The 17,725-nt window shown below is 35.2% G+C and overlaps 1 protein-coding gene across 2 annotated transcripts in view; it reads right to left on the bottom strand.

Annotated features, from left to right (window-relative positions):
* The window catches only part of Ttc33 (tetratricopeptide repeat domain 33), a 50,173-nt gene extending 32,477 nt beyond the window's left edge, over positions 1-17,696 (bottom strand). The window contains exons 1-2 of one of the 2 annotated variants that reach the window (XM_048814037.1): positions 17,483-17,696; positions 13,361-13,582 (exon numbers count right to left, since the gene is read on the bottom strand). In XM_048814037.1, the coding sequence (XP_048669994.1) occupies positions 13,361-13,581 (221 nt within the window). In that variant the 5' untranslated portion in view covers position 13,582; positions 17,483-17,696. Of the gene's footprint in view, positions 1-13,360; positions 13,583-13,682; positions 13,888-17,482 lie in introns of those variants that run through there. The other variant, XM_015490485.2, reaches the window with a different exon arrangement.
* Positions 17,697-17,725: the final 29 nt, after the last annotated feature.

Here is a 17,725-nt window from a genome sequence, read left to right as displayed (position 1 = left end):
AAAGAAGGAAAAGAAATTTATCTACAGGCTCCCTCCCATACACTGTTCTCCCACTGGTTGAAGTCTGCTCTACAAGACTTTAACCCACAAACTCTGGGTATGTGACACAGGCTCAATGGAACTTCAACATGTCTAATCTGACCAATGTCAAGGTGTGATGGTCTTTCACTGGCAGTCAGCATCATATATGGGAGCTCTCTTGTCTGTGATAGTAGCAGCAGACAGGGCTTTGTAGCTACAAGAACAGCATGAGCTATCAGAAGGGCAGGCAGTTAGAAGCAAGTGAAGCTCATTAGCTCTGGAATGGCACATAAACCAGCAGAGGTGACTCACAGCTTTCAGGCTTAAGTAACTGGGTAAATGATGGTGCCTTTACTGACGTGGGGAAGACCGGAAAGCACCAGATGTCTGGGAGAAAAATCAAATGTTCTGATCTGTACATGTTAAGAATGAGATACTGCAGACATCCAAGTGGGCATAAAGCAAGCATTGTAGATTAAAGAGGCTGGAGTTCAGGTAGAAAGACAGTACTGCAGACATATATTTGGTATCATTAGTACAGAGAGGGTACTAAATGTAGGAAACTATTTAAGAAAGGAAAGAATATATATGAAAAAGATAAAAGATACTTTCCAAATATTGTGGCTGACTAATATTTAGAAAATAAGTAATAAACTAAATAAGTAATAAATAATAAAGTAAAGAAGCAGCATCCAAGTGTTGTGTTAACACAAGATTAGATAGCAGTATTTAGGAAGAGAGTGATCAACTATGCTGAATGATGAGAGGTACAATGAATGAGAACAGAGAAGTGACAACTGGATTTTATAGTATGCAGGTCATTGCTAACCTTCACAAAAGTGAATTAATGGGAACAAAAACCTGATTTGAACAGACAGGATGATTCATCAAGAAATGGGAAGCTTGTGGGCTGGGCTGTGACTCAGAGGTAGAGCGCCTGCATTGCATGTGTGAGGCACTGGGTTTGATCCTCAACACCACATAAAAATAAATAAATAAACATATTGTGTCCATCTATAACTAAAACAATATTTTTTAAAAAATGTAAGTTTGCAGTAACAGGGGAACAAAGAACTGGCAGAGCACATGCAGTCAAAGATATCTTACTATCAAATGTTAGTATACCCATGAGGAGGAGTCAAAAAAAGGAGCAACACACGATATAAAAATGAGAGGATAACTTTAGGATCAATGCTCCTGAGAAAGCAAGAAGGAATGTGGCATGTCTAGTGCACAAATGGAGGGATGGGCCTTTGATAAGAGCAAAGCATTTCATTACAACAGAGAAAGGACAAATAGTTTGGGTCCAGATAAAGTAAGGCTGAAAGATAAGATGGTGAGAAAATAAAGGCATCCTCCACTGTTTGCATGCAATTTTTCCACAAATGTCACAAAATCATTGACATTATAAATACACTGATTCTGCTGATCAGTAGAATATGTGTCACATAGCTAAAATACCTCAAAGATACTTTTACAGGCAAGAGACAAAATTTGTGGTAAATTCTAAATATACTCCTGCTTCACACATATACACACTGATTTTAACAGAAAAATTAGACCACTTAGCTATATAAGCAAATAGCACCATCTAGTGGCTGAAACTTTATATGCCAACTTGTGAATGTTTATCTCGACAAGGTTATATCCTAATCAGTAACAATTTTAGAATTAGCTATTTAAAAAATATATATAAAAAATACTATTACATAAAATATACCCATAACATAAAATCCTAAAATATCATTTCTAAAGTAAATTTACTAGGTATTAGGTAATGCTATGTTTTTACATGGACTTGCTCTTTAATCCTCCAATATTCTATGAGATATGTATCCCCATTTTATATAATAGGAAACTAGAAACTAACATAATAGCTGACAGCTGCCCAAACTTTACAGAGATAGAAATGATAAACCTAGGATTTAAACAGAAGCAAACTAAATTCAAAATCCACACCTTTTAACCACTGTTCTCCATTTCTAAAAAGCATCAAAATTAATTGGGGGCTGGGTAGGAAAGTAAACTTGTCTTTTGTTACAAAAATATCATAAATAATATTAAAATAAAACTGAAGAATTTAAAAATGGCTCAACTGCAAGCCAAGTTTTCTAAGAATAGTTATAATGTGTTATTGGAAACTGAAGGAGACTTTGCATTTGCCTACTGTGCCAACAACTAAACCTCCTTAAGAGATGACACTTCATGTGTTAAGGTAATTCTCTAAGTCCTCAATAAAACTAAATGAGAAATTGCTAAGGAAATTTTTAAAAGAAGGAAAAATTACAAGGAGGCAAAAGAATGTATCCCTCCTCTCTTGATCAATCTCCCTCTCCATTTACTTCTCTAGTAGTTCATCCAGAGGCATCCTTAACTACCACTCTAAGGACTGCGAATTCAAAACTAGTCCATACTTTTGTGCACTTAATACTGCAATTATTTTATTTAAAAAACCCTCAGTCTTTTCTAAAAAAGGTTACATGATTGTTATTATATCTTCTGGGTTATTAAGTTAAAAAGCTAAGATTCAAACTCAAGATTTGAGAATATATGCAACTACAAAAATCCCAACTCTGTTTCTAGATTAAGACTGAGGACAGCAAGGGAGACAGCATAGGAGTGCAGGTGGGTTAAAGCAGCAGTGTCTGGCCCAGTGGAAGTGAGCAGGTCACAGAGAACAACTTCTCAGAGGTACCACTTGACCCTGAAAACTACTCCCAGTCCTGCCAGGAGCTATGGTTCAGTTTCCTTATCTCTCCTTGGTCTCACTCACCACTTTAACCTGCCCCATGTGGCCAGGAGCCTACATACTCTTCACTCTAAAGAACAGAATGATCTTTTTTTAATATTTATTTTTTAGTTTTCGGTGGACATATCATCTTTATTTTACTTTTATGTGGTGCTGAGGATCAAACCCAGCGCCCCGCACATTCTGGGCGAGCACGCCACTGCTTGAGCCACATCCCCAGCCCCATAGCATGATCTCTGCTGCCATCTTCATCACCCTCTTAAGCTTACTTGCTTACCCCCATTTTTCGAAGACTGATCAAGATACTGTTAATCACTGATTCTCTTGAAATCCAGATGACTTCACCTTATGCTTCAGACAAGGAAAGTACCATCTTCAGAAAGATGGGTCAGGTGAATAATGATGTCATTAATAAGGCTATTTATGTGCAGACGGTGATTTATTATTTCTGCATTGTATTGAAGGATCCAGTGGCACAATACAGGACAGCCCAAGGAGTACCTGTCTGTCAGATGCTGTATCCCACTAGTACTGCCTAACTGAAGAGTAGGAGCTACCAGGAGTGTCTAACACACCAGAAAGCCACTTCAAAGAGCCCATGACTCCCATCATTCAGAAGGCCAGTGCTGTCTTCCATGGGAGATGACTCCTAAGCCACAGTGGCAGGTTTATTTTCTGTACTCGACATCATCAAGTGAACACAGTCCTAGGAACCAATGGATGCAGTAGATCTCAGAACCACTGAGCAGGGGAATGAAAATCCAACTCAAATTATTTCTGCTTGGGGTTGGGGATGTGGCTCAAGCAGTAGCGTGCTGGCCTGGCATGCGTGAGGCCCAGGTTCAATCCTCAGCACCACGTACAAAACAAAGATGTTGTGTCCACCAATAACTAAAAAGTAAATATTAAAAATTCTCTCTCTCTCTCTCTCTCTCTCTCTCTCTCTCTCTCTCTCTTTAAAAAAAAATTATTTCTGCTTATCATACTGTTCCCCCTGTAAAATTCAAGGAGGATCTTAAGAATTCTGACACAACATGTCAAACACAATTTCAACAAGGAGCAGTCTGTGAAATTTCCAAGCATATTCAGTTTACTTTGTGTTGAAATTGGTAGAGAAAGATACTTAAAAACTGATATTGGATCTCATGAGAAAGATCAATTTCCAGTTGCACAGTATGCTTGTGCAAAAGTTAAGAGAAATGCTGACTGAAATAGAGCAAATTATATTGCATACATGTAAAGCACAAATGAAAACTCATCAAAAAAACCTGAGGAGAAATAAAGTTAAAACCTTCAAACACTGCTTAGCAGGAATAAATTCCCACAAAAGACTAAGTTTAAAAAACAACAACACTGGAGATTTCAGCCACTGTCCCAGTCTGTGCACACAAGAGGTAATGAAGAAGGATGACAGGGCAGTAAATGATCATGACCAACATAATATCACATAATATTCACATTCAGAATTAAGCTAGAACCTAATTGTCCCTTTTATCAATCAACTTACAAGAAAGTAAATAATTCAGAATACATAAAAATATATATTTTGAATATAGAAATACGAAACAAAGTTATAATTCATTTATATTTGACAAGTGTTCAACTTCTTTTAATTAAATTTACTTCTATATAATCTATTTAATATCAAAAAATGTGCCCACTTTAAGCACAGCATTTGATGAGTTTTTCACACATGTATACACCCATGTAAATATAAGAGCATTCATCACAAAAAACAGAACATTTTTTATCAACCCCAAAGAGTTCCCTGTGCCCTTTCTCAATAAATCCAACCCCAATGCCTGGCCACTGACAACCACTGATCTTCTTTCTGTCATTACAGATTAGATCTGTCTTTAAGGATACTTATATAAATGGAGTCAGTATGTACTTTTTCTGATTTCTTTCCTCAATGTAATGCTTTTGAGATATGCAGGTCATTCTTTTTACAGCTCAATATTATACCACTGTACAGATATATCACAAATTATCCATTCACCTGTTGGTGAACATTTAGGTTGTTTCAGTTCATGGCCATTATGAATCAAGCTACTAAAAACATTGTTAGACCGACTTTGTGTAGATAGAAGTTTTCAATTGTCCTGTGTAAATATCTAGAAGTAAAACTGTGGGTCTGTATGGTAAGATGTATATTTCATTTTATAATATACAGCCAGACTATTTTCCAAAGTTGTAATACATTTTCACAAGCAACCTATAAAAGTTTCACTTGTTTTACATCTTCGCCAATACTTGCTATTGTCAATATTTTCAATTTTAGCATTCTAGGAGCTATGTGGTAGTATCTCACTGTTGTTTTAATTGAAATTTCTTTATGACTAATGATGTTGAATAGTTTTATGTGTGTTTGGTCACTCATGTTTCTTCTTTTGTGAAGCATCTGTTCAAACTTTTTACTCATTCATTAGACGAATAACTTGTCATTTTACTGGGTTATAAGCGTTCTTTATATATTCTGGAAATGAATCCTATGTCAGATATATGTACTAAAAATATTTTCTCCCAGTGCGCGGCCTGACTTTTCATTTTCTTAATTAAGCTTTTTGATAACCAGAAGTTTTAATTTTTCATCAACTGACCACATAGAGTCATTTCTAAACTTTATATTCTTTTTACTGATCCATGTATCTTTCTTTACACTAATACTATAAAGATACAAATTCAAAAATGTAGCATGTGTTGAAATAAAGTAAGTTCTCTAAGATGTATTTGTTTCCTAAACTGTTTTGACTAACTTAGAGTCTGTGCATTTCCATGTAAACTTTAAGTTAAGCTTATCAATTACTACAAAAACCAGCTTTCCGGGATTTTGATTGAAACTACACTGAGTTCACAGCTTGGTTTGGTAAGAACTGATGTCTTAACAAAATTTAATCTTCTGATCCACAGAATATATTTGTTGATTTATCTTCTTAAATTTCTCTCAACAATGTTTAATTGTTTCCATTATATAGTTCTTATACATAATTTGCTGAATTTGCTCAATTTTTTTCTAACAATTTGTGTTTGGGGATGTTACTGTAAATTTTTTAAAAATTTTTTTAACTTTCTAATTGCTTTGCTATATTCCACTATTGGTGCTTACTATTATTTTGAGTGGTTGTTCTAGGATTTAGGATCAAATAATATTATACCATTTCACATATAACAGAAGGGCCTAAAAGCAACATAATTTCACTTATCCCTTCTTGCTTATTACATTTTACTTTTATAGTTTATAATTTTTTAATTATACTGCTGTTAATATCAATTATCTTTTTAAAGAACATTAATTTAATAAATAAACAACAACAAAAAAACCTTTCTTCTCACTTACCTACATGTTTACCCTCTCTAGCACCCTCTATTCTTTAGTTTAGAAACAAATTTTTATCTGGAATCATTTTCCTTCCACTTGAAAAACTTCTAACATTTCTTGAAGTGCAAGCCTACTGGTAATCAGCTATCTGAGCTTTTGCTTGATAAACTTATTTTGTGTTCATTTTAAAAGATATTTTTGTGGTATACAGAAATCAAAGTTGATAGTTTTCTTTCAGAACTTCAATGATGTCAATCTGTTATCTCATATAGACCTCCAGTGGCTTCAAATGCTACACTCTGAAATCCGTGCCCACATTTGTAGCAAGAATAAGTATTCCATGACTGTTCTGTGCACTAATTCAAAGTAGAAGAAATTCTAAAGTTCCTAAAAGGCATGGGACTCCTCTGATGAACAATTCTTGAGAACTACCTAGGGTCTTGCCCAAATTTATTTAGATTGGACGACAATATGATGCTTCCACCCATTTTTCCCTCCATCTCACCTTTACTCCACGAGATTAAACCAATGTCATGGTCTGGAAGCTCTCCCAGATATACCCAGATCCCTCTCCATTTCCTGTCACACAATTCCCCTAATTAAATCTTTGTAAATTTTATCTACTTTTGGCATCCACTTTTAAAAAGCCACCAGTTAGCACAGCTGTTAATATAATTCAGTACTTTTTTATTTCAGATATTATATTTTCATCTCTAAATGTGCCATTTATTTTTCTTCCATTTCATTCTTCATTTACCATTTTTATCCACTACTTCTATCATCTATGCTATTTCTTTCTTTCTTTCCTTTTTTTTTAAGATGTTGATGGGCCTTTATTTTATTGATTTATTTGCATGTGGTGCTGAGAATCGAACCCAGTGCCTCACACGTGCTAGGCAAGTGCTCTACCACTGAGCCACAGCCACAGCCCCATCTATGCTATTTCTGAGTTTGTTTCTATTTGACTATTCTCCTATGTATGGGATATAGTATAGAACTCTTTGACATATATAGTAATTTTTTATTTGATGTTGAATATTTGAAATGTTATGCTACTGACTGGAAAATCTGGACTCTGCTATGGCAGGCAGTTAACTTTTGTGTTAGTGTGAACCCTAAAACCTGTTTTTAAGGCTGAAAACAGAGCTTAGTGGAAAAGCATTTGCCTAGCACGTCAAGAATATCTGGGTACCCTAGGTGCAGTACAGCATGCCTGTAATCCCAGCTACTATGGAGGGTGAGGCAGCAAAGAAGGATCTCAAGTTCAAGGCCAGCCTCATAACTCAGTGAGACTCTCAAAATTTTAAAATAAAATAAAATAAAAAGGGTTGGGGATGTAGCTTGGTGGTAGAATGTTACTTGGTTCAATCCCTATTACCAGTAAAAAAAAAATTATTTAAAAAAAAAAAAAAAAAGAACCTCTGGATTCAATCTGAGTACTGCCAAAAAAAAAAAAAAAATTGAGCACCTATTATGGGATGGGTGTTGTTTTCAGTTTTGAATTCAGGATTGAACCCAGGGGTGCAGTACTAATAAACTACATCCTCAGTCCTTATTTTGAGATTCGGCCTTGATAAATTGCTAATGCTGGGCTTGACTTGCCTCAGCCTCCAAAACACGTTTTTAAGCTTTGCTAGGGCAGGACCAGAGGAATCTTATCCTAAGGCATAATAACCTCTCTAGTGACTCCAGTGAATGAACCAAGTGACCAATAAAGACATTACAGTCTAGATGGCTGAAGCTTAAATATATTCCTGATCTGTTTAAACTCTGGCAATTGTTCAGCTTAAAATTCCCCAGTCATATTGCCCATTTAGGAAATTATCTTCACAGCTGCATAGTCTAATGTTCAAAAAGGTTCAAGAGAACCTCATAAAGACTTCTGGAGCTTTTTCCAAGTACCACTCTTCTGAGATAACTCTACAACTTCCAGCTTCCTTAGCCCCTCCAAAATCCATCCTCCACCTCCTCAACTAAGCAAGATGTGCTATTTATAGTCTGGAAATTGCCTTCAAGTAGAAATTACTGGAGTTCACAGGGATCATCTCCTTTGTGTTCCTTCTCTCAAAAATCAAAGTCCTGGTCTGGGGTTGTGGCTCAGTGGTAGCGCGCTCGCCTAGCATACATGAGGCACTGGGTTCAATCCTCAGCACCACAAAAATGTAAAATAAAGATATTGTGTCCACCTAAAACTTAAAAAATAAATATTAAAAAAATTTTTTTAAAAAAATCAAAGTCCTAAGCCCACTCTCATCCAGTGTTTGAAAGCATTTGTTTCATATCTTTTATGCAAAAAAACACCATCCAGCTCTACTACTAGATACTCTTTCATGATTTCAAGTGGAAGGCCATACCTAGTTTTTAAAGTATTTTTTTATTCATTATTGGATTTCAACCTCACAAGAATTCCATGAAGCAAATAATACTGCAAATGAAAAAAAATATTTAGTCAAGAACACAAACCAATTGAGATTAAAACAGTGGCATTATTATATATTAATAGTAATACTAATGGCTAATATTTATGGAGTATTAACTATGTAACAGGCATCATACTAAATACATCATATACACAATTTAATTTCATTAGCATAACATTGTGAAGTTATGTAATTTTTGGCAGAAACGGAAACCTAAACATAGACTGGATAACTTGCCTAATATTATAAATCTAGAAACTGTCAGAACTAGAAAAAAAAAAACAAGGCAATGTATCTCTAAGGCCAAATCCTTAATCACTATACTGTAAAATTGTTATTTTCCTATTATATAAATAAAGGCTTCTTCCATAAAATAACTCAGAAGATGGGGGACTGAGGAGTTTGGGGGTTATGGGAAAAGGAATGAGACTAAAAATAGCACAATTACTCTCAAGTGCCATATTCTCAGAGAATGGAGAATGGAGGTAGGAAAATGCAGAATGGAGGTAGGAAAATTCTGTTCCCAAAGGACTTTTGTGGTTATGGTATAAATTAAGACATATTTCCAGGGGCTGGGGATGTGGCTCAAGTGGTAGCGCGCTCGCCTAGCATGCGTGAGACACTGGGTTCAATTCTCAGCACCACATAAAAACAAAATAAAGATACTGTGTCCACGTAAAACTAAAAAATATTTTTAAAAAATTAAAATTAAAAAATAAATTAAAATATTCCCAGAATACAGTATCCTAATTTGGAGTAAAAATGTATATTCTATAGATAAAAACAGTCAACGATAGCTCACAAAAACCTATTCTTCAAAAAATAGCCAGATAATGACAGTTTTATAAATATTTACTTCAGGCTTAATAATAAGTGGCACCACTTATTCTAAGAGCTGAAGATACAGAACAATATGTCAGATAAAGTGCTCACCGTCCTAAAGCTTACATTTCTACAGAGGAAAAATAACATACAAACAAATAGCTAAATAAGCATATGAGGTCATTTTAAATAGGGAGAAATACTAAAAGAAAATAAAACACGATGATATTATGGAGCAAGAGTGAGCCTGAGGGTGCCATTTTAAACTGGCTAATCAGGAAGAGTTTACCAAGAACATGACATGTGAGCAGAGATCTGAAGAACAGGAAAACAGACATCAGAAAATACAAGAGAGTTTTGCAGAGTCACAACACAAAGTTGTGTAAGAGCTGCACTGATAAAATGAGGAAGAAAGCCAACATGGCTAAAATGTAGTAAAATTGACAGTGGTTAAATGAAGCTGATTTGATGGGCTGTTTTATTTTTTTTTTATTTAATTTCACTATTCCTTCTCATATTACTTTTAGTCAACTTTAATATTCTCATTAGCATTTTTAAACTATTATTCCTATTTTTGTTTGGATTAGAATAGCTGAACTACTAAATTTCACTAGATTCCTTTAATTCTGTTTAGTTATTTCTCCAAAGCTGTGTATATATAACTCCAAAACAAAAGGTAAAGAGCAAAAAATTAATCACCCCACAGTGTTCTCCATTCAAAACAAAGCATCCAATCCAGCTGATTTTAGTGAAATGGCTCAATATTACAACACCCAGGCAGAAAAGTTCCTTTGTTTATCTACAAAGTTGATATCTCTCCACTACCACAGGAAATTCAGAAGGAATCCCATGGCAATAATTTAATAGCTTTTCCCTTGTACATACATACTCGTGCGGTTTAGAGAAAAGGCAAAAACAACATTAATGAACTTTTAACAGGCATTTACAGGAATTTCTTAAGATGTTTTATGGATATTATAAAATTGATTTCATAACTGTGGAAAATTTACATTTGGTTTTCTTCTATGACAGAACAGCCGATTTTATAGTTATTTTTTGCTCACTTGGGACTGAACCCAGGGATGCTCTGCCACTAAGCTACATCCCCAGCTCTTTTTTTTTACTTTGAGACAGGGTCTTACTAAGTTGCTTAGGGCCTAAGTTGCACAGGCTAGCTTAGAACTTGTGATCCTCATGCCTCAGCCTCCCCAGTCACTAGGATTAAAGATGTGTGCCATAATTTTGCAACGTTCTATAAAAGAAAACTTTTTATGTTTAACATGCCACAAATGAGAATTCACAATCTAACATTAGGCTGTTAAGATGTTCACAGATCTTGACTACTACCCTTCATTTTCAATTTGAGATGCTAATATATTACACTTTATGCACTGATTTGTTTTATATTAAAGTATAATTAAAAACTATCCTAGAATCAAAATGAAAAACAGAACTAGAAACAAGTGTGTCGGTTCCTCAACTCAGTAACTCATTAATGAAAAAAATGATTGACAAGGAATCTTATAACTACTCTTGTAACTCTGAAAAAATAGAAAGAAAAAAGTGTTTCTTCCTTGGAAAGGGATGGTGGCTCAGTGGTAGACTGCTTGCTTAGCACATTGAGGCACTGGGTTCAATCCTCAGCACCCCATATAAATAAAATAAAGGTATTGTGTCCATCTACAACTAAAAATATATATTTTTTAAAAAGTGTTTCTTCCTGGGCTAGGGTTGTGGCTCAGTGGTAGAGCACTTGCTTGGTATGGTGAGGCCCTGGGTTCAATCCTCAGCACCACATATAAATAAATAAAACAAAAAGATCTATTGAAAACTAAAAAAATAAATTAAAAAAGGTGTTTCTTCCTAAATATTACTTCATCCCCCCCCCCCAATTTCTCAAACTCTTCACTACCACATGGCAGATACCAGTCAACAACACACAAGCCTGATTTTACATGTTTATATGAACAGTATTCAGAGGCCTGTCTCAGATACTTCTCCCAGGGCTAAGGATATATAGCTCAGAAGTAGAGAACATGCTTATAAAATGCAAAAGGCCCTGGGTTCAATTCCTAGTATTTGGAAAAAAAAAAAAAAAAAATCAGATACTACTCCTACTAGGTGTGTGTGTGTGTGTGTGTGTGTGTGTGTGTGTGTGGTGTAGCTTCTAAAAAGCATATACTTAGTGTAAATTTATCAACAGTTCTTATACTGCTTTTCTTTTTTTGCTAGGGATCAAACACAGGGCCTAGTATATGCTAGGTAAGCAATCTACCACTGAGCTATACCTCTAGGTCTCTAATACTGTTAAGTACAATTTTCCTAATATATTTGCTTCACTAAAGACTAATGACTTAAGATTTGTTCCCTAGGACTGAAAATTTTAAAAAGGAAAAAATATTTTTATAAAAATATGCCTCTCAACAGATGTCAAACACAACAAACAGAAAGGATTACAATGTCTTTCCAATGGCTGCTCTAATAGAGGGCAACTTTATGCTTTCTCTCCCAATATGAAGCAATATAAAGCAAAAACATTACCTATAACATATTCTTGCTAAAACATGGAAACTCTAAATCAAGTATCTCCACCTAACTTTCAATTTATAAGAAATATACACAACAAAGGATGGAATTAAATGACAGGTACAGAGAAACAACCAAATAAAAAACTGGTCTGTACTCATCCATAAGTCACGTCTCAACACTCTACTAAACAATTTATCTTTTCACCACTGATTTGTGTGTTAGAATGACCTTCATTCCCACTGAATAATCTAACAAGTGAAAGGTAAAAAGTACTTAAGAAACAGCAAAGGAGAAAAAAAGCAGGCACATACAGGAGAAGTATAAGAGCTTAACTCAAGAAGGGTTATGAATAAATGCAGTTATTATCAAATTCCTGCACACCATGTCATATTTACTAAAAGATACAGTATGTAAATGATAAATGAAAACTAAGTATTATTTTTAAACGTATATTCCCTCAAAACTGTTTGGGAAATGCCTGACTTTACATAACATCATAAGGAAAAGTTTTCAGAGATTAAACCATCTTCTACTAACCAATAAATTGGATTACATTTCACTTAGCATTTACTTCTATTAATATAGAACTAAAGAATGATAGTAAAGCAGACATTATAAGCATCCTGAAGACAATTTTTACAAACTTTCATTTCCCCCAGAAAATGGGAATGTTTATATCACTTTGAAATATCTTCTTTTTTCAGTGTAACACCTAAAAGTTTTTCATTGTTCTTGTTGTAGGGTGTTTTTGTTTTGTTTTGTTTTGTTTTGTTTTGTTTTGGACACAGCCACATCAATGTTTATAGCAGCTCAGTTCACAATAGCCTAGCTATGTTACCAACCTAGGTGTCTTTCGACAGATGAATGGATAAAGAAAATGTAGTACATATAAACAATGGAATATTACTTGCTCATAAAAATAATGAAATTATGGCATTTGCCAGTAAATGGATGGTACTGAAGACTATCATACTAAGTGAAGTAAGCCAGTCCTAGAAAACCAAGGGCAGAATCTGCTTTCTGATACGTGGATGCTAACCCACAACAAGGGAGGGTGGGGAGGAGAAGAATAGAAGTCCACTGGAATAGAAAAAGCGGGATAAAGAGAAGGGAGCAGGTAGGAGAACAGGAATGACAGTAGAATTAATCAGACATAACTTTCCTATCCTTGTATTTGAATACACAACCAGGGTAACTTCACATCATGTATAACCACAAGAATAGGATCCTAATTAGAATAAGTTATACTTCATGTATGTATAATATGCCAAAATACATTCTACTATCATGTGTATCTTAAAAAAACAAATAAAGTAAGATTTTTAAAAAAAAAAATAAAATAAAAAAGGTTTAAACATTGTATTGTCATGTGCAACTAATAAAAAATGAAAAAAAAAAAAACATGAATTTACAGAATTTGTAACTCTTTGTTCCATTACTGACAACAAAACAGACTGGGAGTGAAACAAACTGCACCATAAGAAAATTTCCAAAACGTACCTTTTATTTTCAGCCAAATTGGCTCCTTCATCCTTCAGCTGTTTACTTTTCTCAGTACAGCCTTCAAGGAGAATTTCTTTCCTACGTTTAATGGCATGAAGCCAGTTTCCTTCATCATTCTCAACTACATCTTTCTCATCAGCAGCTTCAGCTTCAAATTGCTGTGAAGTGGCCTTGGAGACCTTCTCACCAATTTTCCTCTTCCATCCAAAGGAAGCCATGCTGGAAAATTACAAAGAAAAATTATGAAATTCAACCTTAGCCTTTTATAAAAATATTCCAACTAACAGGTGAATAAAGAGCAGCAGGCTTAGACTATCACCATTTTTCAATTCTCAATTAGTAGATCTGGGCAATGATCATCAAGGGCTGCTAACATCACCTAGAAAGACAACTGGACATTACACATTACTGCAACTCTTAATGGAAGCAGCACACCATCCAGAAAGCAGGTCTGCAAAAACTAATCCTCAATCACATCAGCCCTCTAAGAAAGTTTATAAAAACATATGGATACAGTTAAGCATACTTGAGTAATACATCAGAGACACAGGCAGCAGAAAACAGAAACTCAAGAGAAGCAAAACTGGTTTCTAGCTGGGTGCAGTGGCACATACAGTGGCGCATACCTGTAATCCCCCAGGTTCAGGAGGCTGAGGCAGAAGGATCTCAAGTTTAAAGCCAGCCTCAGCAACAAAGAGGTGCTGAGCAACTCAGTGAGACCCTGTCTCTAAATAAAATACAAAATAGGGCTGGGGATGTGGCTCAGTGGTTGAGTGTCCCTGAGTTCAACCCCCAGTGTCCCCCCCAAAAAAAACTGGTTTCTTCAAGACATTAACTGCCAGAAAGATGAAGGAAGGCAGTAACCCCTAGATTGAGAAATTTTAAAGACATACATAATGTGTACATTTTTTTCTACTCCTGGTTCAAAAAAGCCAAGAGTTTAAAAAAAAAAAAAAACCCTCTTATGACAAAAAAGAGAAGAAAATTGATTTGATATTTAACAACATTAAAAAATTACTGCTATATTTTAGGTATGATAACACTATTATGATCATATTTATAAAAAGAACCCTTGTCTTTTAGAAATTACAGAAATATTTCATATAAAATTATACAATATCTAAAAAATTGTTTCAAAGTAATCACTGGGGTGCAGAGTTCAGTAGAGAGGAAGATATCAATGAAATAAGACTGCTTTGAATTAATAACTAATGAAGCTGAGTGATAAGTACATAGGAGTACTTTTCTCCTTTCATATATATCAAAATTTTTTAAAACAAATATAGTTTAAAAGATATAAGCTTATAAATGACTTAACTCACAGACCTATTGGGCAAATCAAAAAAATAAGAGAAGTTAAACTGCTTTTGTAAATCTGCAATAATGCAAATGTAAGGGATATGAAAGCAAAACTAAAGAATAAAGTTAAAGAAAATACTAGATGCATTCAACAAGTATTTGTTTAAAGAGGGGATTAATAAGGGATCCCACAATTTACTAGTTGCACAGATGGACTTCAAGATACTGAAGAATCCTTCGGATTGTATATAAATTTTTTATACAACAAGCACTGGAGAAGAGTATGTAAGCTTTCATTCCATTTTTACAGAAGTTTATAACCCCAAGGAGATTAGGTGAACTGATTGACCAAATAGAGGGACAGGGGGAAAAAAATGCACCAAGTGCTCTTTGAATTGATTAAAGAAGTCAGGAGCAGTGGCACATGCCTGCTTAGGAGAACTGAGGCAGAAGGATTGTAAGTTTGAGGCCAGTCTAAACAATTTAGCAAAACTCTGCCTCAAAACTGAGAATTTTTTTAAAAGGACTAAGACATCATTCAGTGATAGAGTCCTTTCCTAGCATACACAAAGTCCTAGGTTTGATTCCCAGTATCACGAAAAAAAAAATAATATGATAGGATCAAGGAATAGGCATTTTAAGAGTAAAGGAAGGAAAGAAATGAAACAGTAAACAAGTAAGTTCTAGCAGATAGATGTGAAGATCTTTAACCTTGCCACATTTGGGTGAAGTGAAAGTAATCACTAAAGGAAGGGAAAAAAAGATGAGCATAGCTGTGAGATCATTCACATGGAAAAGCCCTAAATAATAGCAGCATTGAAGGGGTAAGAAAACTGTGGGTCCTGGGACTAAGTTCTACTGAATATGAGAAAGTGCCAATGAAATGCACAAGCTGATATAAGTGAAACACATTTTACATAGGAACACAGATTTTTAGAAAAACCTGGAGAAGTGATGGATTATAAATCATGCTAGGACAATGTAAACTTTTCCCCAGACCCATCACAACATGGGAGAATGAGTTTTCGATGTCTGAACATGACTATACATATCCTAAGGGAAGAACCAAGAAATGGCTGAATACAGAAGTGTGGTTAGTATGGGTCACAAGTCCAGAGGCACAGAGAAGAAAACCTGAGGGATGGATTCTTAGGAGGGCCTCACAAATATGAAAAAGGCAAGATAAGAAAGAAGTCATACATTTATGACTGTCTGAAAGGTTAACAAGGATGATGATTAAGTTTTCCAGTTTCAAGTTTCCACACAGAGCTCTGTTTCTATATTAGTAATGTAGAGCACCAGGCAGTGTAATAGCTCTACTAATAGTAACAGAAACCTGGCATACTTACTGCGGGAAAATTACCTTAAAAATCACTGGTTAATCTGTTGATTATTAGGAGCAGGGGATATGAAGGGGAGGAAAGGAAAAAGGTAGATCCACAGTGACTGTTTCAGATATTTTTCCAAATTTTTGGATCAATCGGACTCCCATTACCATTCCTATCTTCTAACCCAAACCACCGTTATAATACTGAGGACACAATTCTCAATTGTGTATGAAAAAGCCACAACTTGTTTCCTCAAATGTTTGTCACTCTCTCCCACTAATTCCTCAAAGTCAAAGGCTGGAGAGGTCAGGACAGAATAAAGCTCTAAAATTATAGGAGGGCTGAAGACACAAGAAATTGACAAGATTCACCTTGAAGAGAGGAACAAGAAAACATATCTTGCAAAAGAGAAGCTAATACTGAGTGAAACCTATAGGAGAGTTCAGAGATGGAGGAAAAAGAAAAAGAATTTCATGTTCCCCACGATACATTTTTCTCAAGGAAATGGGAGACAGTCGTTTGCTCAAAGTAGAATAAAAATAAATGGATCTAAGTCTTGAGAAAAAATGAAAAGATCTGAAGTAGTCACTATGGGGATTAGGAAAGATACAACAATAAAGAATAAGTAGAAACACCGAACAGTATCAAGGGCCTAGAGGATAAAAGCATGAATCTTTTATTCATTCAAAGCCATTACCACAGTTTTATATTTTCTTCAAAAATGTCTTGAAACAATGAAAGTATAACCAAAAGTAATCAAAGGATGTCATGATATTTGAGAACGGACACTTGAGTATTTATAGAGAACTTTATATTTTAAAAGATAAAAGTTAACCAGGCTTAAAAAGAGGAGTGAGTCCTGGAATATGTGAAATACCTTCCCCAGGGAACATTGAACACTTCGATTTGATCTGGATATCTTAACTGCTGCTGGGGGGAGATGATGGGAAAGGCCTATTAATGATTTTAGAATTTCCATTTCATGTGACTAAAATGTTCTATAATTGGTGACACAACTAAGAACCATACTAAGAACCATATATCCTTGAAATGGGTGAACTGCATGAGACATCAATTTTACCTAAATAAAGCTGTTCTTTAAAGATAAATAGTATGAAATTATCGTTTCTTTAAGGTTATCTGAACATAAAATTATAATTTACAAAAGGAGGTTTTCCTAAATCTATAGCTAGATATACAAGGTACCAACACCCTAGCCTTAACACTTTTTTCACCAGGATAAGAAACCATATGAATAAGTCACAATCATACAGGTTTCATGTTAAACTCATGAAACCCAAAAAACTCAAAAACATTTTATATATAATTATATTTAATGAGTGCCATAAAAATTCTAAATAATGACGTTCTATTCTGATTTCTTTCGCCAGCCGTGACCCGTGTAGTAGGCGCTCAGTAAGTTGGCAGCTTTACATCTTGCTCAACCAGGAGAAGGAGAAAGCCTGTGGGTGAGTAAAATGTCATTCCTGACCGGGTCCGAGGATGCAGGACTCAGGGCAAAAAAACACTGTGTGGGTGGACACAGGAAGTCGCCGCCGCATCCTTCCGGGTGGAGACGTATTCAGAGGTGAGGAATCCAGAAAACGAGTTATCCAAGAATGCTACTTCAAGAGAGAGCTGAATCGGCGACTTTTCCTTCATGAAGCCCGCGCGGCCCTCGCCGCCAGTTGGCCTGAGCCGCCACGGGCCCCCGACCTCGGCCCGGCCGAGAGTG

This window comes from Marmota marmota, unplaced genomic scaffold (assembly GCF_001458135.2).
Source record: "Marmota marmota marmota unplaced genomic scaffold, marMar, whole genome shotgun sequence".
Taxonomy (NCBI): Eukaryota; Metazoa; Chordata; class Mammalia; order Rodentia; family Sciuridae; genus Marmota; species Marmota marmota.
This window is presented reverse-complemented; position numbering and strand designations above follow the sequence as displayed.